This window comes from Atractosteus spatula, chromosome 5, assembly GCF_055471065.1.
Source record: "Atractosteus spatula isolate fAtrSpa1 chromosome 5, fAtrSpa1.hap1, whole genome shotgun sequence".
NCBI classification, from domain to species: domain Eukaryota; kingdom Metazoa; phylum Chordata; class Actinopteri; order Semionotiformes; family Lepisosteidae; genus Atractosteus; species Atractosteus spatula.
The window spans coordinates 8,371,880-8,396,094 of NC_142710.1; the positions used below are offsets into that span (position 1 = coordinate 8,371,880).

At 52.6% G+C, this 24,215-nt stretch overlaps 2 protein-coding genes across 2 annotated transcripts; both read left to right on the forward strand.

The window, feature by feature from the left end:
* The first annotated feature begins 3,726 nt into the window (after nt 1–3,726).
* Nucleotides 3,727–11,041, forward strand: LOC148833962 (carbonic anhydrase 4-like). The gene is made up of 9 exons (XM_088917631.1): nt 3,727–3,969; nt 6,680–6,743; nt 6,957–6,983; nt 7,201–7,371; nt 7,917–8,065; nt 8,412–8,501; nt 8,670–8,742; nt 9,150–9,313; nt 10,164–11,041. The coding sequence occupies exons 2-9, from the start codon at nt 6,680–6,682 to the stop codon at nt 10,353–10,355; spliced, it is 930 nt and encodes a 309-aa protein (XP_088773757.1). The 5' UTR covers nt 3,727–3,969; the 3' UTR covers nt 10,356–11,041.
* A 7,516-nt stretch (nt 11,042–18,557) lies between these two features.
* Nucleotides 18,558–24,154, forward strand: LOC148833963 (carbonic anhydrase 4-like). Its single transcript, XM_088917632.1, has 9 exons — nt 18,558–18,677; nt 19,881–19,944; nt 20,156–20,182; nt 20,400–20,570; nt 21,099–21,247; nt 21,593–21,682; nt 21,846–21,918; nt 22,201–22,364; nt 23,275–24,154. The coding sequence occupies exons 2-9, from the start codon at nt 19,881–19,883 to the stop codon at nt 23,464–23,466; spliced, it is 930 nt and encodes a 309-aa protein (XP_088773758.1). The 5' UTR covers nt 18,558–18,677; the 3' UTR covers nt 23,467–24,154.
* Nucleotides 24,155–24,215: the final 61 nt, after the last annotated feature.

Sequence of the window (24,215 nt, forward strand, 5' to 3'; positions counted from 1 at the left end):
GGGGCTGATCCCCAGGACCAGGATGGGGAACCCCTGCTGGAGCGCCCCAAGCTCTGATGTGGACCCCATCCCGCCGGCTCACAGCGCAGGGTCATCACGGGAGACCCTTCCTCTCCTCGCCGGGGCGGGGCGCGCACGGGGAATGACCCCGGGCACCAGAGCTGTGTGGCAGCAGTGCCAGAGCGCCCCAGGGGTACCCCCCCGCTCTGCTTTCCCGGAACGGCTCGAGGGCGGGAGGGGTGACCGTCGGAATGCGGTTCTGACGTTCTGATGATATCTCTGGCATGTTTCAAAAGCGGTTCAAGAATTTGTTTAGAGAAGATTTCTATCTGCAGTCAGGTGCCTTCCTTACTTAAGGTTACAAGAAGTTACTTAAGAGGCTGTCATCTCCTGGAGTCACCTCGAGGTACCGGGGTTATCACAGGACACACACACACACCCTGGACAGGACACTGGTCTCCATCACAGGACACACACACACCCTGGACAGGACACTGGTCTCCATCACAGGACACACACACACCCTGGACAGGACACTGGTCTCCATCACAGGACACACACACACCCTGGACAGGACGCCAGTCCATCACAGGACACACACACACCCTGGACAGGACACCAGTCCATCACAGGACACACACACACACACACACACACACCCTGGACAGAACACCAGTCCATCACAGGACACACACACACCCTGGACAGGACACTGGTCTCCATCACAGGACACACACACACCCTGGACAGAACACCAGTCCATCACAGGACACACACACACCCTGGACAGGACACTGGTCTCCATCACAGGACTCACACACACCCTGGACAGGACGCCAGTTCATCACAGGACACACACACACCCTGGACAGGACGCCAGTTCATCACAGGACACACACACACCCTGGACAGGACACCGGTCCATCACAGGACACACACACACACACACACACACACACCCTGGACAGGACACCTGTCCATCACAGGACACACACACACACCCTGGACAGGACACCAGTTCATCACAGGACACACACACACACACACACACTGGACAGGACACCGGTCTCCCTCACAGGACACACACACACACACACACACCAGGGCCAGTTTTCCCAGGAACCAATTAATCTACCAGTATGTCCTTGGAGGAAACCCACACCATCAATGGGGGGGGGAGGACATGCAGGCTCCACACAGACGGCACCCCGGGTCCGGAATCGAACCCAGAGCCCCTGCCCTGCAGTCTGTAGAGCTGATCTGGATCTGGAGTGAGCGCGTCCTCCTTCCTCCTGCGAGTCTCTCGCTGGGGCCTGTCACTCCTCGGAGCACTGCAGGAGACGTGCGGAGACTTCGAGAAGGAGCGGGTCCGAGAACATACCCCCCCCCATAAAAACAGCGCAAGCAACGAAACACGCTTCTTTCAAAACACGTCGGAGAGATTTCTTAAGGATTCGGGACGCCCGGATGTGCTTGACCCCCCCCTCACGGCATCGACACAGTTCGTGCTACTTTGGTTCCCCGAGATATAGCGCCCTCTGCCTTCGACGTCACCCCCACCCCCACCGTCCTCAACAGAGCGGCCCAGGAGAAACCGAGCCGAAAGCAGCGCCCCGACGGTGCGTTCATTCCCGGGATATAGCGCCTTTTTTTTTTCCTCTCGGGATGCGACGTGACTCTTCTCGCCGTTGCAGGGGGAGGGGGGCTCGGTGACGTCAGACAGAAGGCGCCATATCCCGGGAAGGAGAGCCGGCCCCGCCGCGACCCTCGGCGGCACACACCGGCACAGACGGGGGCACGGGCTAGTGTGCAGGGGAGGGCGAGAAGGGCAAATCCGCGGACCTGGAAGGAGCCGGCGAGCTGTCCCGCGGTGACACGATGGCGGCGCATGCGGGTGTGACGTCACGCACCCCTGCCGCGTCTCGAAAGAAGTTCAAGAATTTATTTTTTTTTTGTTCCGTCTCTTCTTACACAAAAGATTTTTATTTCCGCTCAGGGGCATGTGGTACTTCAGGTTATAGACGTGTAACCTCGGAGATTGTCATCTCCTTAAGTCGCTTCTATTAGGGTAATCTTACATTATTATATAATTTTATACATATTGTAACGCATACGGCCGACATTACGGGTTGTGCGAGCCGGTTTACCAGCGCGGTGACGTTCGCGGGCTGAAGGGAGGTCTCCCTTTAGCTCAGGTGGCTGGGTCGCTGTTGAGTGACGCCGGAGACCCGGGTTCAAGTCCCCAGCGGTGGGGGGGCTGACCTGAGGTGGCAGTGGCGAGGGCGCATGAACTCGAGGGCGCTACAATATATTGGGGTGCACCCTTTGTGTAATATCCGCGGAATCGCCCTAAACGACACGACACGATTGGGAAAAGAGGTGATGTTCTAATCCAGAGCCTCTTGTCTTCAGAGCTAGAAGCTGGACTTTCGGCCACTCAGACGAGACGAGACGAAGAGAAGAGCCGTCTCCCTCCGCCTGTGTAATACCGCATTCATGGAAATATCATATAAAGTCTTACTGATAAAACACCACAGCTGATGTGTTCTCTGACACTGTGAGAACCGAGACCAGCGAAATCCCTCCTGACGAGAATAAGATTTGAAGGACAGCGAAAGTCTGTCCTCATGCCTACAGACAGGAGAAGATGATTCACCGCTGACAAATGTGCATTCATTTATTACTTCATTATAATAATAATATTATTAAATTATATATTTATTATGATTATTATTATTATTTTATTATTGAGAGACAGGCTCACTGTCTGTTCCTCAGGCTGGGACAGGAGATCACACACTGTATTATTATTATTGAGAGACAGGCTCACTGTTCCTCAGGCTGGGACAGGAGATCACACACTGTATTATTATTATTGAGAGACAGGCTCACTGTCTGTTCCTCAGGCTGTGACAGGAGATCACACACTGTATTATTATTATTGAGAGACAGGCTCACTGTATGTTCCTCAGGCTGTGACAGGAAATCACACACTGTATTATTATTATTGAGAGACAGGCTCACTGTCTGTTCCTCAGGCTGGGACAGGAGATCACACACTGTATTATTATTATTGAGAGACAGACTCTCTGTCTGTTCCTCAGGCTGGGACAGGAGATCACACACTGTATTATTATTATTGAGAGACAGGCTCACTGTCTGTTCCTCAGGCTGGGACAGGAGATCACACACTGTATTATTATTATTGAGAGACAGGCTCACTGTTCCTCAGGCTGGGACAGGAGATCACACACTGTATTATTATTACTGAGAGACAGGCTCACTGTTCCTCAGGCTGGGACAGGAGATCACACACTGTATTATTATTATTGAGAGACAGGCTCACTGTTCCTCAGGCTGGGACAGGAGATCACACACTGTATTATTATTATTATTGAGAGACAGGCTCACTGTTCCTCAGGCTGGGACAGGAGATCACACACTGTATTATTATTATTGAGAGACAGGCTCACTGTTCCTCAGGCTGGGACAGGAGATCACACACTGTATTATTATTATTGAGAGACAGGCTCACTGTCTGTTCCTCAGGCTGGGACAGGAGATCACACACTGTATTATTATTATTGAGAGACAGGCTCACTGTCTGTTCCTCAGGCTGGGACAGGAGATCACACACTGTATTATTATGATCATTATTATTATTACTGGAGCACTGCAAAGTCAAGAGAAAGAGAGGGATAGGAGGCGGGGGGGCAGTGTGATTTCACTGCAGGTCTGAAATAGAAGGAGGAAGAGGAGAAACGAGGAGGTCCAGGCGTCCGCGTGACTCCGTGCAGACTCGGGTCAGATGAGGGTGGAGCGAGGGTGCACCTGGGTCCGGGTGCCTATATATTCACACACCTGTGCTCAGCTGGCGACCAACGCGCCCCACGCGAGAGAAGCCCGAGACAGCGACTGCGGAGAGACACGCGGACAGACCCACGCCCGCAGAGCCACCCGAGACCGAAGGTGAGGTGAAAAAAAACGGGCGACACGGGCACAGCAAGGGGCAGACCCCCTCTCAGACTCTCTTCTCTGACCTCGGCGGGGACCCCCTCCCCCCGTCTGACGGCTCTCAGAAACAGCCCCCCCCCCCCCCACACACACCCACGCAGATCACGCGCGTGTGGGTATCGCCGCGCAGGGCAATAATTTATCTGAAAGCTGGGTCGGCGCAATTTCTTTTTGTGCGTGTGTGTGTGTGCGCGCTTCGTGATAAAATCATTTGAGAAACCATTGCGTTAAAAAGAAGCCTACCCGCCGGGGCCGAGAATGGCGGTCGTTTCGGGAGGAATTCTGAAAGGCCGTTTCAAGTAGCGCAGCGGTGACGAGACGCGGTGAACACCTGTCCCAAAACGTCCCTCACCCCCGCCGGTGAGAGACTTCAGTTCCCCAGAGAAACGGTCTCACACGGAAATGTTCGGTTCTTAATGAATGTCTTTGAGATTATAGTATGGTGTCCTCAATGTGGCACATGTAAATTGTAACCGTTTCCCTTGGAGCAGCAGAAGTCTTTTTATAAGTTACATAAGGTTTTTTTTTGACAAGGATATGTCCATTTACAGCTTTCTATAAACGTTCTGTTCTTTTTGAGACAACAGCGAAAAAGGTCGTCCGGCTAACAAGCCGAGCTGCGGGGCCCGCCGCGGGCTGATGAACACATCTCCGACAGACAGCTCTGAAAGAGACACACAACCGGGTCCTGTGCTTAACGTGGGGCTCAGACCTCGATCGGGGGACCCAGGGCGCCTTCTGCTCCGGTCCTTGTGTGGGGAGTCTGCACGTTCTGGATCCGGGCCGCGTGGAGTGGGACCCCCCCCCCTCTGCCCCCTCCCCGCGCGCGTGTCTTATCGCGGGGAAATCCGCGGCTCACGGGGCCCTCGTGCGGGTTTTTAATTTTTAACTCTGAAGCGAAGCCGGCCGTTTCTTCCACTGTTTTCCTCAGAAACACGGCGAGCGCGTCTCCTCAACGCCCGCGGGGCGTCTCTGACGGCGCACCGTTTTCGGCTGCAACGCTCTCCTCCTACATAGGATTAAACAGGCAAAAAAAAGACATTCAGAATCAATCAAGGTCTCTTGCCCTGTGCGCGATGATGTCTTCGAAATCCTGACCCCACGCAGTTCGATACTTCTTAAACGGTGTCTTCTTCCAGCCCCTGCGCGCCGCTCTGAGGGTCGAAGTGCGCAATGGCTTGTCGCCATTGCGACAAAAAAAAAGAACAATTGATACTCTCGGGGGGAATTCATCACTGCGATCGCAGTTTATCCTTCAGGGACGTTGTGACGATGAGCAACGATTTTGGCGAGAACGAAGCCATTCGGTGAAAGTAACGGGACAGATTAATCATCCTTAATCATGATTAATCACAATTACTTACAGCCCTTTCCCAAAACCCACGTGAATAAACGACAAAAGCGTTTGGCTTGATATAAATGACGCCAGACAGTGCCTCTTAAAGTCCAGATACGTCTCCTGAGATATCCACGACTCAAAACCCTTTCCAGAATCGTCTGCGAGTCTCTAGCCCGCAGAGCGCTTGCCTAAAATGTACCACAGGCTAAATTTGACGAGCCGCGAGAGAGCAGAATAAAGACGTCGACAAGAAATTCTCCAATCTGCGCTGTTTTGAAAATCGCGCTGAATTTGCGCAGATTAGCGGGTGGGGCGCAGTTTGCACAGCGCGGCCCAGCTCTCACTGCGCGTCGCCTGCAGGTTCGCCGGCGCTAGGCTGGGCTCCTGTGGGAGAATCTGTCATTCCCGTGTCGCTTCGACCTAAGGATACCGTCGGCATTCCTCTCCTCTTCCATTCGCTCTCATTTCTCTCCTGCTCCTGCAGCCCCACTGGAGCTCCGCAGTGTGAGCCTGGCCAGTACCTGGAGGGGAGACTCCTGGGAAAGCTGAGGCTGCAGCTGGGAGAGGTGTTAGTGGGGCCTGTAGGGGGCGCTCACCCTGCGGTCTGTGGGGGTCCTGATGCCCCAGTATAGTGACGGGGACACTCTACTGTAAACAGGCGCCGTCCTTCGGATGAGACGTAAAACCGAGGTCCTGACTCTCTGTGGTCATTAAAAATCCCAGGGCGTCTCTTGAAAAGAGTAGGGGTGTCACCCCGGTGTCCTGGCCAAATTTCAAATTAGGGATGATGGTGATGATGATGATGATATTATTCAAAGATGTCATGAACAGTGCAAAGACCTCGCTCACGAATTGCTACACTAACCTGTCACTGGGCATATTGTGTGTGTGAGACCCAAAACAATCTCAGTCCTGCCAGTAATTGACCCCAGACACTGGACACTGGAGCACAGAGCTGGCTGTCCCACTGGGAGTGATTCAGCAGAGTTCATGGAGCAGCACCAAGTCGAACCTGCATCACTCAGTGTTGGAGTGTCCAGTGTGTCTGTATTAACCCCTCTCTCTCTCAGTGCAGTGTTAATGTACTGGAGTGTCCAGTCAGTGTGTCTGTATTAACCCCTCTCTCTCTCAGTGCAGTGTTAATGTACTGGAGTATCCAGTCAGTGTGTCTGTATTAACCCCTCTCTCTCAGTGCAGTGTTAATGGACTGGAGTGTCCAGTCAGTGTGTCTGTATTAACCCCTCTCTCTCTCTCAGTGCAGTGTTAATGTACTGGAGTGTCCCGTCAGTGTAGTGTCCTGTATTAACCCCTCTCTCTGTTCTCCAGATGGACTCCCTCTTTGCTGTGTTGGTCATTTTGAGCCTGCCTACGCTGGCCAGAGCCTCTGAAGGTAAGAGACTCTCACTGGAGACCCCCACACCAGGTCACTACAGTCCAGTGTGGTCTTGGCCATGACTGGAGCTGCAGGCGGAGCTGAGCAGACCAGAGTCCAGAATAAACACAGCCTGATCAGGGAGAGCAGAGTGAGGAGCAGGAGGACTCAGGGGGTTGAGGGTGTGTTGACAGCTGGACTAACTCTCTCTCTCTGTCTCTCTCCCTCCAGAGTGGTGCTACCATGACGAGACCTGCAGTAAGTCCAGCTTCTCCGTATCACTCTGTAGACTCAGCCTTTCTCTCTCTGTCCTGAGACAGAATTAACCCCTCTCCCTCTGTCCTGACACAGGCCTGTCTGTATTAACCCCTCTCTCTCTGTCCTGACACAGGCCTGTCTGTATTAGCCCCTCTCTCTCTCTGTCCTGACACATGCCTGTCTGTATTAACCCCTCTCTCTCTCTCCTCTGTGTTAGATGATGTGGTCTGGGCAGCAAAACCCATTGGCAAGTGCGATGGGCAGCGCCAGTCTCCCATCGACATTGTAACAGCCAACGTGACGAAGAACACAAGCCTAACAAAGTTCTCTTTCACTGGGTACAACAACCGCACCAAGTTCAGGACAATCGCCAACAACGGACACACAGGTAAATGGAGGGCAAGGGTGGAGGGCAAAGGGGTGGGATAGGAGGACAAGGAGAGATTCAGTGACATTATCAACACTAGACACTGACGAACACAGAAATAGCTACAGTGACATCATCAAGACCAGACATTGAGGTACACAGCAGAAGGTACTGTGACATCATCAAGACCAGACGCTGAGGTACACAGAGCAAGGTACGGTGACATCATCAAGACCAGACGCAGAGGTACACAGAGCAAGGTATGGTGACATCATCAAGACCAGACACTGAGGTACACAGAAGGAGCCAAAGTGACATCATCAAGACCAGACGCCGAGGTACACAGAGCAATGTATGGTGATGTCATCAAGACCAGACACTGAGGAACACAGAGCTAGGTACGGTGACATCATCAAGACCAGACACTGAGGAAAACAGAGCAAGGTACGGTGACATCATCAAGACCAGACACTGAGGAACACAGAGCAAGGTATGGTGACATCATCAAGACCAGACACTGAGGAACACAGATGAACCCTCCTCTCTCTCTTGTTGGTTGTTCTCAGTGAAAGTGGATCTCATGGAAGGAGTGGAGATCCGAGGAGGGGGTCTCTCGGACACCTACGTGGCCCAGCAGTTCCACCTGCACTGGGGCAACACCAGCTCCGGCCTGGGGTCCGAGCACACCGTCGACGGCAGGAGGTACCCCATGGAGGTGAGAGAGAGGGAAAAAGGGGGTGTAAGGGAGGGTACCCCAGCCCAGAGGCTGAAGACGGGCCACCCCATTGCTGTCCGGTCCCTGGCCCTTCCAGCCCGCTCCAGTGCACAACTCCTCTCCAACCAACGCCCGCGCCATTGTGGCCAGCCCACGGGTCACCCCCTGAGCACCTCCAGAACCGGCCGGAGCACAGCGCGTGACCGGGGCGGACTGGACGGGCCAGAGACGGGGGTCCTGGGTGCGAGTTGTAAACTGGGGATCTCGGACGCACAGCGGACTGAGGGACGGCTCCGATCCTTAGAGGTGTGGAAGTACCTGACCCCCCTCTGTCCCTCTCTTCCAGCTCCACGTTGTCCACCTGAAGAAGGGGTACGACCTCCATCAGGCTCAGAATGACCCGGAGGGGATAGCGGTCCTGGGATTCCTCATCGAGGTGAGAGGACAGCCGGAAATCAGAAAAACACCAGGCCAGTTCCCACAGGGAAAGACCATCATGGTTGGACAGGGACAGAGACGGTCAGCCATTAGACACTTCAAGAGGCAGATGGTCGGTTTGGCATTTGTGCAGCACTGATCTGTGTTTTTTGTGATCTTGTGCTAGGCAACGAACGGTACCCAAACGCCTGAGAGCTGGAGAGTGCTGACGTCACACCTGAGGAACATCAGTGAGAAAGGTGAGGATGAGGGCACAGTGACCATGTCCTGTCACGTCCACCCATATTGTGTATGCAGATCAAACCCACCCTCCCCTGTCCTCTCTCTCTCAGATCAGAGCATAGATCTCTCTTGGTCTCTCTCAGACAAACATTTTGATCTGTCAGATGAGTTTAGGTGTCTCTCTCTCTTCCAGATCAGAGTGTGAATCTGTCTCTCTCTTCCAGCTCAGAGCGTGAATCTGTCTCTCTCTCTCTTCCAGATCAGAGCGTGAATCTGTCTCTCTCTCTCTTCCAGGTCAGAATGTGAATCTGTCTCTCTCTCTCTTCCAGATCAGAGCGTGAATCTGTCTCTTTTCCAGATCAGAATGTGAATCTCTCTCTCTCTTCCAGATCAGAGCGTGAATCTGTCTCTCTCTCTCTTCCAGATCAGAGCCTGGATCTCTCTCTCAGGCTCTCCTTGAACGACCTGCTCTCAGGAGTGGATCGCTCCAAGTATTACCGCTACAAGGGATCCCTGACCACCCCCAACTGCGCGGAGGCTGTGGTGTGGATGGTGTTTCAGCAGCCCCTGAGGCTCAGCAGAGACCTGGTGAGTGACCAGTGGTGACCAGTGCAGCTCAAGCCAGACGATATGTGAGCACACAGAACCTGGCTCAGCGCGCCGAGCGAGTTACAGGAATGAAGTCACCCCTTGAAATGGAGACAGAGTAGATATCCACCATGCAGAGGGATTGGACGTCTGGTGCATCGGGCTTCTCTGCTGTTGAGGAAGTGGCACCGAGTATGTGCTGAGCCCACGAGATTGAACAGAAGCAGAGCGACATGCTCATTACGCCCGGGACAAGACAAAACCAGACTACCACACAAGATGATACAGACCCCCCTGGCTCAGTCTCACAGTTCATCTACAGGAGGGGCCAGTCTGACCCATTATCCCCTCCCCCCCCCGGGGGGGGATTTCGTTGGTATGGTAGCTATCGGCCGAAGTTCTAACAATGCTTTCAAATTGAAACATAAACCCCCGTTTTCAGGGAGTGCTTCTACAGTAGTGCAGAGATACGTCACTCTGTCATGTCTTCGGAAACTCTGTTACAGTCAGTGTCGAGGACCATTGTTTTTAAATAGTAACAATTTCAGACTTGCATAAGGTATGACGTTCAAAACTGTTGGGGACAATCTGTTTAGAAGCACCATGAGTTCTATGTAGTGTGTGTACAGTTGCTGTGTAAAGCAAAAGAAAGATAATTTCCAAAAGCATTCCCTTCCACTCTGTGAGTGTTTAAAAACGAAACCATTACACAAATGCCTTCTAACTGTAGAGCCACAGCTGTTAAAATGCACTGCTCCCAGCTCTGCTGCAGTCTGGGTTTAGCAGAGAAATGGGTCGACAGTATAATTCACACTCTAATTCACATGTGCTGACCCCTCTCTCCACGCAGATCGACTTGTTCTCCACCAGCCTCTACCGCAAAACCAAGGCCGCCCGTCTGATCACCAACATCTACCGCACCGTCCAGCCCCTGAACGGGCGAACAGTGGAGGCTTCGTCCGGCGTCTCGCTGGGCCCCCTGTCCCTGACCACCACCCTCCCCCTCGCTCTCCTCCTCCTCGCCGCCCCGCTCTGGGGATGAGAGGCCGGCTGTTGGGGGGCCATGGCGATGGTCTCGCCCAGCCTCGCCCAGCTCGCGAACGCACGACTTCGGTCAGCAGCTCAGTGGGAGGACGTTCGCTTTGGCTGAACCCAAACTCCTCCCCTCCACCGTGTCTTGTTTTCATGTTTATTTATTAGCTACGGCTATTGTATTGACTTGAACACTTATTGATGAGCGATTACTTATTGATGATTGTTTCTTTTTATCGGTTTCATGTTGTGAACTCCTCATCAAGCATCATAACGCACGCAGATCTGCCTGTGAATTCACAGTCCAGTGCAAAGGTGTCCTTCAGGCACCTTTAAGCTGACAAGCCTTAAGAAAATCTGCTGTTATGGCCTGTGCACTGATCTGTAGTGACGATATACTGAATCTCACAGTTTAGAAACAAGACGGTGGAGTTCGGTATCACTGATACCAGCACTCATGTCAGAATGTAGTGTCTCGTTACTGAGTGTAGCAGCAACACATTGACGTCTTTGGTCTCAAAAAAAATGTATGAAGGATTTCAATTTATTGTTTAATATTATTAAGAGACTCTAAATTCAATCAGACCAGAGTCCTAATCACTGTCATTCTCTACACCGATTTCCACGTCTTTCACCTTTTTGTCAGCTAAATTACAGAGGAGCAAATAATAAAGACATACAAGGTTTTACAACCCCTACAGATTTGCCTCTGTTTTCTCACCCTCTGAAGAATGTGCGATTCATTCAAGCTCCGGGAACTGGTCACTCTCGCTGAGAACACTGCCACCCCCTGGTCCGTCATTGTAACAGCAATAGCTGAGGCATTCTGACCTTGTGAGCAGGGAGGGGTTCCGCAGATCTCTTGAACAACCCCATCCACCCATTTTCTAGCCCCTTCTTCCTATTCGGGGTCGTGGGGACGCCGGAGCCTATCCCAGCAAGCAACAGGCACAAGGCAGGATACACCCTGGATGGGACGCCAGTCCATTGCGGGCCAGAGCGAGAGAGACAGACACAAACACACACGCTCACATCCCTTTTTTCCATAATGGCCCATTTCCACTGAAGCCGATTACCCCACCGGCCTGTCTCTGGACCGTGGGAAGAAGCCAGAGAACATGCAAACTCCACAGAGACAGCACTCCACGAAACCCAGGAATGAAACCCAGGGCCCCAGCTCTGCAATGACTGCAATGCCAACCACTGCACCACCACACCGCCTACGCCCCCCCGGCAACTCAATTGTTTAAATACCTTAGAGAAACTGACGAGAGAACAAGCAATTCAGGTCAATTAAGAAGCAGAGAACATCGCTGAGATGAAACCCTATATCCCTCCCAGGGACCAGGCATCAGGAATCGCGCCTGATTGCCTGCTGTTCTTCTTCTCCAGCTCTGGAGCAGCTGAGCCGATGAGCGAAAAGCTGGAGACTCAATTAAGGACACTGGGGTCACGTGAACTGTCCCCGAATGGTTCAGTCAGGAGAGACTCTCTGATTTGGGGTGACGTATTAAAATAACCACACTGGGGCTCCCCAGGACCAGAGACGGACACTCTTGGTGTTCAGAGCGATAAGTTGCAGTATGCAAAAAGTAGGAAATAAAGTTAAAACTGCTAACAATTCAAAGTAAGATCAGGACTGGACAGCCCTGCTGCAGACACACTGACTGACCCCTCCAGGACCAGGACTGGACAGCCCTGCTGCAGACACACTGACCCCTCCAGGACCAGGACTGGACAGCCCTGCTGCAGACACACTGACTGACCCCTCCAGGACCAGGACTGGACAGCCCTGCTGCAGACACGCCGACTGACCCCTCCAGGACCAGGACTGGACAGCCCTGCTGCAGACACACTGACCCCTCCAGGACAGGACTGGACAGCCCTGCTGCAGACACACTGACCCCTCCAGGACCAGGACTGGACAGCCCTGCTGCAGACACACTGACCCCTCCAGGACAGGACTGGACAGCCCTGCTGCAGACATGCTGACCCCTCCAGGACCAGGACTGGACAGCCCTGCTGCAGACACGCTGACTGACCCCTCCAGGACCAGGACTGGACAGCCCTGCTGCAGACACACTGACCCCTCCAGGACCAGGACTGGACAGCCCTGCTGCAGACACACTGACTGACCCCTCCAGGACCAGGACTGGACAGCCCTGCTGCAGACACACTGACCCCTCCAGGACCAGGACTGGACAGCCCTGCTGCAGACATGCTGACTGACCCCTCCAGGACCAGGACTGGACAGCCCTGCTGCAGACACGCCGACTGACCCCTCCAGGACCAGGACTGGACAGCCCTGCTGCAGACACACTGACCCCTCCAGGACCAGGACTGGACAGCCCTGCTGCAGACACGCTGACCCCTCCAGGACCAGGACTGGACAGCCCTGCTGCAGACACACTGACTGACCCCCTCCAGGACCAGGACTGGACAGCCCTGCTGCAGACACACTGACCCCTCCAGGATCAGGACTGGACAGCCCTGCTACAGACACACCAACTGACCCCTCCAGGACCAGGACTGGACAGCCCTGCTGCAGACACACTGACTGACCCCTCCAGGACCAGGACTGGACAGCCCTGCTGCAGACACACCAACTGACCCCTCCAGGACCAGGACTGGACAGCCCTGCTACAGACACACTGACTGACCCCTCCAGGACCAGGACTGGACAGCCCTGCTGCAGACACGCTGACCCCTCCAGGACCAGGACTGGACAGCCCTGCTGCAGACACACCGACTGACCCCTCCAGGACAGGACTGGACAGCCCTGCTGCAGACACACTGACCCCTCCAGGACCAGGACTGGACAGCCCTGCTGCAGACACGCTGACTGACCCCTCCAGGACCAGGACTGGACAGCCCTGCTGTAGACACACTCCCCACATCGGAGAGCAGCAGCCAATCACAGGGCAAGAAGTGGGCAGGACCTCTTTTGATGACTTTCTGAGACTAAATTAAAAAAATAAGATGAGAACAAATCTGATTTTTGGTCATGAAGCAGAGCATGCAAGTACATCAGTAGCTGAGGAAGCGAGTGATATCACCAGCAGGCACTGTGCTACAGGACGCTGACATTCTGGGATTTCTCCAGCGACAGGGAGTGATGACAGTCCAGACATCTTGGAATTTCACTGTCCTAATCATTTTTCCTGTGAAAACCTTGCATCACATGTCGGCGAGAACTACAGACCCTGGGGGCTCAGGACTACAGACCAGCAGAGGCTGTAATTACAAACTGGCTCACTGCCCCAGCGTTACTGCGGCAGACTGCGCTGTGGAAGGACATCGCCTCCCCCTGCTGGCTGAGAGCTGTAACTACATCAGTCGGGAATCTGCATCCTCACAGCGTGACACAGCCTCCTGAGACCCAGACATCACTCAGGGAAAGACGATCCGGGAGAACAAGTTCAGATGCTTCTAAGAGCAATTAGCACAAACCTTCCCCTTCCTCTTATTTTTAATTGGCCGAAATCTTCACTCTGTCTGCAACCCCTAGATACAGTGTTAGTATACTGGAGTGTCCAGTCAGTGTGTCTGTATTAACCCCTCTCTCTCTCTCAGTGCAGTGTTAATGTACTGGAGTGTCCAGTCAGTGTGTCTGTATTAACCCCTCTCTCTCTGTGCAGTGTTAATGTACTGGAGTGTCCAGTCAGTGTGTCTGTATGAACCCCTCTCTCTCTCAGAGCAGTGTTAATGTACTGGAGTGTCCAGTCAGTGTGTGTGTATTAACCTCTCTCTCTCTCAGTGCAGTGTTAATGTACTGGAGTGTCCAGTCAGTGTGTCTGTATTAACCCCTCTCTCTCTGTGCAGTGTTAATGTACTGGAGTGTCCAGTCAGTGTGTCTGTATTAACCCCCCTCTCTCTCAGTGCAGTGTTAATGTACTGGAGTGTCCAGTCAGTGTGTCTGTATTAACCCCTCTCTCTCAGTGCAGTGTTAATGTACTGGAGTGTCCAGTCAGTGTGTCTGTATGAACCCCTCTCTCTCTCTCTCTCTCTCTCAGTGCAGTGTTAATGTACTGGAGTGTCCAGTCAGTGTGTGTGTATTAACCCCTCTCTCTCAGTGCAGTGTTAATGTACTGGAGTGTCCAGTCAGTGTGTCTGTATTAACCCCTCTCTCTCTCAGTGCAGTGTTAATGTACTGGAGTGTCCAGTCAGTGTGTCTGTATTAACCCCTCTCTCTCAGTGCAGTGTTAATGTACTGGAGTGTCCAGTCAGTGTGTCTGTATTAACCCCTCTCTCTCAGTGCAGTGTTAATGTACTGGAGTGTCCAGTCAGTGTGTCTGTATTAACCCCTCTCTCTCAGTGCAGTGTTAATGTACTGGAGTGTCCAGTCAGTGTGTCTGTATTAACCCCTCTCTCTCAGTGCAGTGTTAATGTACTGGAGTGTCCAGTCAGTGTGTCTGTATTAACCCCTCTCTCTCTCAGTGCAGTGTTAATGTACTGGAGTGTCCAGTCAGTGTGTCTGTATTAACCCCTCTCTCTCAGTGCAGTGTTCATGTACTGGAGTGTCCAGTCAGTGTGTCTGTATTAACCCCTCTCTCTCAGTGCAGTGTTAATGTACTGGAGTGTCCAGTGTGTCTGAACAGCTAGCTCTGGACAGAGAGAAGAATGGAGGAGATCAGACAGTATTGCCCCAGGGATGGAAGAGGGGGTAGAGTCCCGAGAGGAGAGACCGACAGGGGACAGGAGACCTGTGTTTCAGGACTCCCTTGGAACAGGAAGTTGCTGGCTGGGCCGTGAGGATCAGGGAAGTGGAAGCAGAGCCGCGTGGCTGTCAGGGAGACGCGGGCGATGACGGGCGATGCTCTCTCACATGGATTCACAGCATTCCAGGAGCAGTGGACCGGAATGAGACAGATCCAGATACTGCCATCTGGGAGCCTGAGTGACAGAAGCCGTCCGGGGCCCCAGAGCTCTCCTTCTCCCCAGTCCCGTCCTCCCAGGGCATCCTGGGAACCTGCTGGATCTGTCCCTCCGTCCGGTATGTTTCTGATCACTTCATCCAGTACTGGAGCCCATCCCAGCCTCCGTATCCCCTCCCTCCTTCTCTGAGCAGGGACAAGGGGGAGTTGGCGCCTGTCCCAGCAAGCAAGGGGCGCAAGGCGGGGTTCACCCTGGGCGGGACACCAGTGCATCGCAGGGCACCCCACACACGCACACACACACACACAGACACACAGACAGACACACACACACACACACACACACACACACACACACACACACACACACACACACACACACACACAGACAGACACACACACACACACACAGACAGACACACAGACAGACACACAGACACACACACACACACACACACACACACACAGACACACACACACACAGACAGACACACAGACAGACACACAGACACACACACACACACACACACACACACACACAGACACAGACACAGCCAGTTTCCCAGAAGCCATTTAACCCAGCAGCCTGTCTCTGGACTGTGGGAGCAAACCGGAGCACCAGGAGAAACCCCCAGGCGATCGCGAGGAGAACATGCAAACTCCACACAGACAGCACCCCAGGAGTTGAATGCAGGGCCCCAGAGGTGCGATGTTTTCTTTCTATAGCTCACTTGGCAATCCTTCAATCTCCTTCTCGCTCCTTGTGTGTTTCCTGGTGTTGCACCCTGACAGTGATGATATGAGCCTGAGTGGGAATTGGGGGGACTGAGGGGAGGGGTCCCCACTTGTTCATCTTGAGAGGGGAGGAGGGGTTCACGACCCCAGTCCTGGCGTTCCAGGACACCTCTGGTGTCTGTGGATGTCAGGAGAGGACCGAGAGTCTGATCATCAGATGAACGAACCTGAGTTTATACAGCGCCTTTTATCGCGGCAGGGTGCCCGTGCTTGAGAGACGTGCCCCTGCCTGATCTCCCCTGCGCGAGATGTGTGCCTCGCCGTCAGGTGCGCGAGCGCCTCCAGCGTCGCCAGGGTCCCGTGGTGTCGGTGAGGGCGATATGACCGGCTTCGGCGGCACAGCGGGCCCACCTGATCCTTGTGCTTCTACTTGCTTGTTTTTAACTGCTGCGAGAGAAAAAACAAACCAGGGTATCCACCTCCCCCCGCCAAGAATCAAACAAGAACCAGAAACGCAAGAGCGAAAATCAGCTCGGCTCCCCTCTGAAGGGGAAGACGGGGGTCACTTTTCCGGCGATAGGTGCTGCGCTCGCCCGCTGTCCATTCGCTGTGCCGCCGTATTTACAGACAACGGGGAAACAGATTAAATTTTAAACGAGCTGCTCTCCGGCCCCTCCGCTGGACGTAGGATGCTCAGTAACTTTGACGGTATGTGAGACAGACCCGTCCCCCCGTGAGTGTGTACTATCACATATTTACCATATATATGTCAAATAATAATGGCCAGGGTGCAATATTACATATATACAGTCTATATCTCATGTAATAATGGCCAGGGGTGCGATATCACATATATACAGACTATATCTCATGTAATAATGGCCAGGGGTGCGATATCACATATATACAGTCTATATCTCATGTAATAATGGCCAGGGGTGCGATATCACATATATACAGACTGTATCTCATGTAATAATGGCCAGGGGTGCGATATCACATATATACAGACTATATCTCATGTAATAATGGCCAGGGGTGCGATATCACATATATACAGTCTATATCTCATGTAAAAATGGCCAGGGGTGCGATATCACATATATACAGTCTATATCTCATGTAATAATGGCCAGGGGTGCGATATCACATATATACAGACTGTATCTCATGTAATAATGGCCAGGGGTGCGATATCACATATATACAGACTGTATCTCATGTAATAATGGCCAGGGGTGCGATATCACATATGTACAGTCTATATCTCATGTAATAATGGCCAGGGGTGCGATATCACATATGTACAGTCTATATCTCATGTAATAATGGCCAGGGGTCCGATATCACATATATACAGTCTATATCTCATGTAATAATGGCCAGGGGTGCGATATCACATATGTACAGTCTATATCTCATGTAATAATGGCCAGGGGTGCGATATCACATATGTACAGTCTATATCTCATGTAATAATGGCCAGGGGTCCGATATCACATATATACAGTCTATATCTCATGTAATAATGGCCAGGGGTGTGATATCACATATGTACAGTCTATATCTCATGTAATAATGGCCAGGGGTCCGATATCACATATTTACAGTTTATATCTCATGTAATAATGGCCAGGGGTGTGATATCACATATATACAGTCAATATCTCATGTAATAATGGCCAGGGGTGTGATATCACATATATACAGTCAATATCTCATGTAATAATGTCCAGGGGTGTGATATCACATATATACAGTCTATATCTCATGTAAAAACGTCCTGCAGATAATATGTCGCCTCCAGTGACCCGTCCTCTCACACTACGAGGATGAAACAGCCCCACTCTTCAGAGGAGAGACCTGGGTGATCAGTACTAACGAGAAGAGGACTGTAGGACAGTCCATGACCTTCCTCACAACGGGCACAGATGCTCAGGGAACTCTGGACTCACTGACCCTCCTGGCCCCCTGGTCCACCTTCTGCTCCTGCCTTAAGAGCAGTCAGTAACCCCAGTTCCCCCGGGACACCCCTGAGCCCTCCTGCGTGATGACAGGTGAGGCCGATAGACCCTGGACACTGACACCTGGCCGGTCCCTGAGGAGACACTCGGATCACTGACCTGCTAACGACCAGACAGGCTGGATGTGCCAAATGAGCCCCGTAATAATAATAATAATAATAATAACAGTGCTGTGACACATTAAGGCAAATTTTGGCAAGAAGGAGACCTGTGTTTCAGGACTCCCTGGAAGCAGGAAGTTGCTGGCTGGGCCGTGAGGATCAGGGAAGTGGAAGCAGAGCCGCGTGGCTGTCAGGGAGACGCGGGCGATGCTCTCTCACGTGGATTCACAGCATTCCAGGAGCAGTGGACCGGAATGAGACAGATCCAGATACTGCGATCTGGGAGCCTGAGTGACAGAAGCTGTCCGCGGCCCCAGAGCTTTCCTTCTCCCCTTGTCCCAGAAGGAGGAGGAAGAGGAGGAGGCGATGTTATCCCGCGCGCCCGTGACCGCGTGACTCTGTGCAGGAGGAAGTGGGGGCGGGGGGGGGGGGGGGTGTGTGGGTGTCTCGTGGTCCAGGTGCCTATATATATACGCACCTGTGCAGCAGTGGAAACCAACTCACGCATCGGGACAGAGCCCGTGACAGCCAGTGCGGAGAGACACGCGAGACACCCACCCACCAACGCACGCAGAGCCACCGGGGCAAGAGACACGAGGTAAGAGCGGGTTCGGGTGTGCACCAGGGTGACCCCCCCAGGCCTCTGGCGCCGGTCTGACAGAAATAGCACCCCACGCAGAATTGTGCGTGGCGGGCGTGTTTGGGGGCTCGGACGCGTGAACCGATTGACGATGAAGCGGAATTAAAGAGCGGTTTCTTTTTTTTTTAGAATTATTTTCGGTTCCCGTGATAAAATAAAACACTTTTAAAAAAAAAAAACGAAGTTAGGTCGGTCGGCAGTGAACTCATCGTGGAAGAAAGAGCGCTTTCTGCAGAGACCGCAACTTGCGTCGGTTTTGCGCGTTGGAAGCGCCGGTGAATTAGCGCCGTGCGTTAGAATTTTGTTGCACGCATTTCGCCGATGAAACGCGGGACACTTGAATAAATGCCCCCCCTCAGTACTCACCAACGCCGCCTCTAGAATAGTTACCCCTCCTCATTTACGCTATAGAGCGTTTCTCAAGCCGGCAACGGGCCTGAACAGACAGATCGCTTTATTGCCCGAGAAAGTTTTCACTCAGGAACTCGACTCGGTGAGCCGCTCATGAACTCGACACGTACGGACATACCAGACAGACACAGACACACAAAACACTTCAGAAATTACAGGAAAAATACATACTGCGCTTCAGGAATGTGTCAGAACTCTACCGACGTGTGATAACCCCATACATGGATACACATTTGTAAGCGATAAATAAACTGTCCGTATTACATATCCACGTGCAGACAATAGTATGATTGATGCACGTCGTTTCGTAGTGGCAAACTAATCAATATTCCAACGCAGTTTAAGTCATGTTCAGTGACTGATAGGAGCGATTAATCAGAGTCACTGCCTGGGGGAAAAAGGGGTTTTTGTGTCTTGTAGCCCTGGTGCTCATCGGCCTGATGGGAGACATTGACTAGTGCGATGGCTCGGGTGCGAGGGCTCAGCCACGAGCCCGTCAGCTCGCGTGTGGGCCCTGGGGCGCAGGCAGGCGGGTGTATTAACCCCTCTCTCTCTCAGTGCAGTGTTAATGTACTGGAGTGTCCAGTCAGTGTGTCTGTATGAACCCCTCTCTCTCAGTGCAGTGTTAATGTACTGGAGTGTCCAGTCAGTGTGTCTGTATTAACCCCTCTCTCTCTCAGTGCAGTGTTAATGTACTGGAGTGTCCAGTCAGTGTAGTGTCCTGTTTTAACCCCTCTCTCTGTTCTCCAGATGGACTCCCTCTTTGCTGTGTTGGTCATTTTGAGCCTGCCTACGCTGGCCAGAGCCTCTGAAGGTAAGAGACTCTCACTGGAGACCCCCACACCAGGTCACTACAGTCCAGTGTGGTCTTGGCCATGACTGGAGCTGCAGGCAGAGCTGAGCAGACCAGAGTCCAGAATAAACACAGCCTGATCAGGGAGAGCAGAGTGAGGAGCAGGAGGACTCAGGGGGTTGAGGGTGTGTTGACAGCTGGACTAACTCTCTCTCTGTCTCTCTCCCTCCAGAGTGGTGCTACCATGACGAGACCTGCAGTAAGTCCAGCTTCTCCGTATCACTCTGTAGACTCAGCCTTTCTCTCTCTGTCCTGAGACAGAATTAACCCCTCTCCCTCTGTCCTGACACAGGCCTGTCTGTATTAACCCCTCTCTCTCTGTCCTGACACAGGCCTGTCTGTATTAGCCCCTCTCTCTCTCTGTCCTGACACATGCCTGTCTGTATTAAACCCTCTCTCTCTCTCCTCTGTGTTAGATGATGTGGTCTGGGCAGCAAAACCCATTGGCAAGTGCGATGGGCAGCGCCAGTCTCCCATCGACATTGTAACAGCCAACGTGACGAAGAACACAAGCCTAACAAAGTTCTCTTTCACTGGGTACAACAACCGCACCAAGTTCAGGACAATCGCCAACATCGGACACACAGGTAAATGGAGGGCAAGGAGAGGTCCAGTGACATCATCAACACCTGACACTGAGGCACATGGAGGAAGGCAGATTGCCAGAGAAAGGAAAGTGACATCATCAAAACTAGACAGCTAGAGAGAGGGCTGGTGACATCATCACCATCAGACAGACAGATATCCAGAGAGAGGTCTGCTGGCATCATCAACATCAGACAGACAGATATCCAAAGAGAGGTCCAGTGACATGATCAACACCAGACTCTGAGATGGAGTGGCAGAGGAGCACAGTGAGGTCATCAGTAATGGACAAACAGTCTAGGAGGAGGCAGAGGGTTTGAGTGACATCAGAGGCGGACACAGAGAGGAGGGGTATGGGCTGATAAGTATGGGAGTGATATCTCGGAGTGGAACAACAGATATTCTTCTGCTCCCTGCAGTGCACTATTCCAGTGTCCGTCTAAAAGCACCAGAACACAAACTGGTGTAAACTGGCTGTTTCCCCAGAGTGAGCTCCCTCAGCAGTGCCTCTCTCTGTTGCTCCTTCTCAGTGACGCTCAAGCTCATGGAAGGAGTGGAGATCCGAGGGGGGGGTCTCTCGGACACCTACGTGGCCCAGCAGTTCCACCTGCACTGGGGCAACACCAGCTCTGGCCTGGGGTCCGAGCATACCGTCGACGGCAGGAGGTACCCCATGGAGGTGAGAGAGAGGGAAAAGGGGGTGTAAGGGAGGGTACCCCAGCCCAGAGGCTGAAGACGGGCCACCCCATTGCTGTCCGGTCCCTGGCCCTTCCAGCCCGCTCCAGTGCACAACTCCTCTCCAACCAACGCCCGCGCCATTGTGGCCAGCCCACGGGTCACCCCCTGAGCACCTCCAGAACCGGCCGGAGCACAGCGCGTGACCGGGGCGGACTGGACGGGCCAGAGACGGGGGTCCTGGGTGCGAGTTGTAAACTGGGGATCTCGGACACACAGCGGACTGAGGGACGGCTCCGTTCCTTAGAGGTGTGGAAGTACCTGACCCCCCTCTGTCCCTCTCTTCCAGCTCCACGTTGTCCACCTGAAGAAGGGGTACGACCTCCATCAGGCTCAGAATGACCCGGAGGGGATAGCGGTCCTGGGATTCCTCATCGAGGTGAGAGGACAGCCGGAAATCAGAAAAACACCCGGCCAGTTCCCACAGGGAAAGACCATCATGGTTGGACAGGGACAGAGACGGTCAGCCATTAGACACTTCAAGAGGCAGATGGTCGGTTTAGCATTTGTGCAGCACTGATCTGTGTTTTTTGCGTTGCTAGGCAACAAACGGTACCCAAACGCCTGAGAGCTGGAGAGTGCTGACGTCACACCTGAGGAACATCAGTGAGAAAGGTGAGGATGAGGGCGCAGTGACCATGTCCTGTCACGTCCACCCGTATTATGTATGCAGATCAAACCCACCCTCCCCTGTCCTCTCTCTCTGTCAGATCAGAGCATAGATCTCTCTTGGTCTCTCTCAGACACAAGTTTTGATCTCTCTCGTGCTCTCACAAGTCAGTTTGGATCTCTTCTTCTCTCTCAGATCAGAGCGTGGATCTCTCTTAGTCTCTCTCAGACACGAGTTCTCTCTCTCTCTTCCAGATCAGAGCGTGAATCTGTCTCTCTCTCTTCCAGATCAGAGCCTGGATCTCTCTCTCAGGCTCTCCTTGAACGACCTGCTCTCAGGAGTGGATCGCTCCAAGTATTACCGCTACAAGGGATCCCTGACCACCCCCAACTGCGCGGAGGCTGTGGTGTGGACGGTGTTCCAGCAGCCCCTGAGGCTCAGCAGAGACCTGGTGAGTGACCAGTGGGCACCAGCGATATCTGCGCACACGGAACCGGGCTCAGCGTGCCGAGCGAGATACCGTAGACACGGGATGCCCTGACCTACCCCGACTCCTCACTCCTTGAAAAGCAGGCAGGGTAGAATTGGGCCCTGGCAGGAGGTCTTAGACACTGTTGAGGAGGTGGTGCTGGGTACTCTCTGAGCCCCCGAGTGCCCATGATCGAACCCGGGTCAGGGGCAGGAACACAGCTGTGCTCGATAAACCTGGGACAAGACACAACCAGACAAGATGATATAGATCTGCTCCTCCCTCCGGCAGCGTTAACATACTGGCCCAACTGACTCATTACCCCCCTACCCCTTGTCTGGGGCCTTGGGGCTTTAGTGGGATGGTCATTCTCGGGAGTTAACTCTCAAGTCAGGTCTGCGATGACATTCAAATGTCACATCGGAAAATTCCCATTTTCAACAGTGCTTTTACGAATCTCTTCCCCGGTGCGATGTACTGTACAGCAGTGCAGGGTCAATCTGTCCTGTCTTTGGGAACTCTTACAGACCGTGTCAAAGGGAGTTTGACTTTGAAAAAGTCATGCGTTACAGTGGCAAGTGCCTCACCTTTAGAATTACTTCTGAAAATGTTAAAGAGTTGTAGGGAAGTTGTTTAGAACAGTACTGAACAACAATCTACAGTATGTAGTGTGCACAGCTGCTGTGTTAAGTAATACATCATTTTGAAAAGCATCACCCCCCAATATGTTCGTAATGGTAAAAGTTAAAGTAACTTCAAAGTAATAGTAATCCATTATACAAGTGACTTCTTACCATTAAATCACTAATTTCGTAGTCTAGGTTTAGCAGAGAAATGGGTTGACAGTATAATTCACACTCTAATTCACGTGCTGACCCCTCTCTCCACGCAGATCGACTTGTTCTCCACCAGCCTCTACCGCGAAACCAAGGCCACCGAACTGCTCACCAACATCTACCGCAGCGTCCAGCCCCTGAACAGGCGAACGGTGGAGGCTTCGTCCGGCTTCTCGCTGGGCCCCCTGTCCCTGACCACCACCCTCCACCTCGCTCTCCTCCTCCTCGCCGCCCAGCTCTGGGGATGAGAGGGACCGGGAGGACAGAGGGGCCACATGATGGTCTCGCCCACCTCGTCTCCAAGAGCGTCACGGACTGCCCGTCATCTGTTGGCGTCTCGCATAGACAATGTCCACTTTGGCTGAACACCCCCATCTCCCACCCTGTGCCTTGTTTTCCCATTTATTTATTTGCATAGGCAATTGTATCGAGTTGTTAATTAGTGATTAAGTGTTGATGATGTTTCACTGGTTTTAGTGTTGGAGAACTGACTATCGTGACACACAGCACCCACTCCAATCCTAATGAGATACCTGGGTCCAGTGCTCAGGCAGCCTTCGGGAGCCTGTGCTGATAAGCGTGTAGATAATTGCCTCTGCACTGACATCCTTGGCTGTGTTGTCCCACATCTCACAGTTTAGAGGCAAGATGGCGGAGTTCGGGATCGTTGATGTGCTGTCGCAGTGCTGCTCTCAGAATGTTGTTTTATTACACAGGGCAGAAGCAAAGTGTTGATGTGTTTGGTCTCAAAACAATACACTGTATGAAGGCAAACGTTATTGTATAATATTATTTAGAACCTCTACAATAAGCACAGAGTGTTAAGCACTACTTCACAATGCCTGCTGTTATTCTTTGCACTGATTTCCATGTAATTCTCTTTTTTTTTGTCAGATAAATGAACAAATAATAAAGATGTACAGAATTTTACAACCTGTTCCAAGTCTCTGTATTCTTATCCTCCCAAGGACATGCTTTTCAATCAGGTTGCAGGAGC

Coding starts and splice junctions, on each gene's coding strand:
- LOC148833962 (XM_088917631.1), top strand. CDS start 6,680: ATGGACTCCCTCTTTGCTGTGTTGGTCATTTTGAGCCTGCCTACGCTG. Junction 6,744..6,956: donor GCTGGCCAGAGCCTCTGAAG/GTAAGAGACTCT, acceptor CTCTCCCTCCAG/AGTGGTGCTACCATGACGAG. Junction 7,372..7,916: donor CGCCAACAACGGACACACAG/GTAAATGGAGGG, acceptor GGTTGTTCTCAG/TGAAAGTGGATCTCATGGAA.
- LOC148833963 (XM_088917632.1), top strand. CDS start 19,881: ATGGACTCCCTCTTTGCTGTGTTGGTCATTTTGAGCCTGCCTACGCTG. Junction 20,571..21,098: donor CGCCAACATCGGACACACAG/GTAAATGGAGGG, acceptor GCTCCTTCTCAG/TGACGCTCAAGCTCATGGAA. Junction 21,919..22,200: donor GAGGAACATCAGTGAGAAAG/GTGAGGATGAGG, acceptor TCTCTCTTCCAG/ATCAGAGCCTGGATCTCTCT.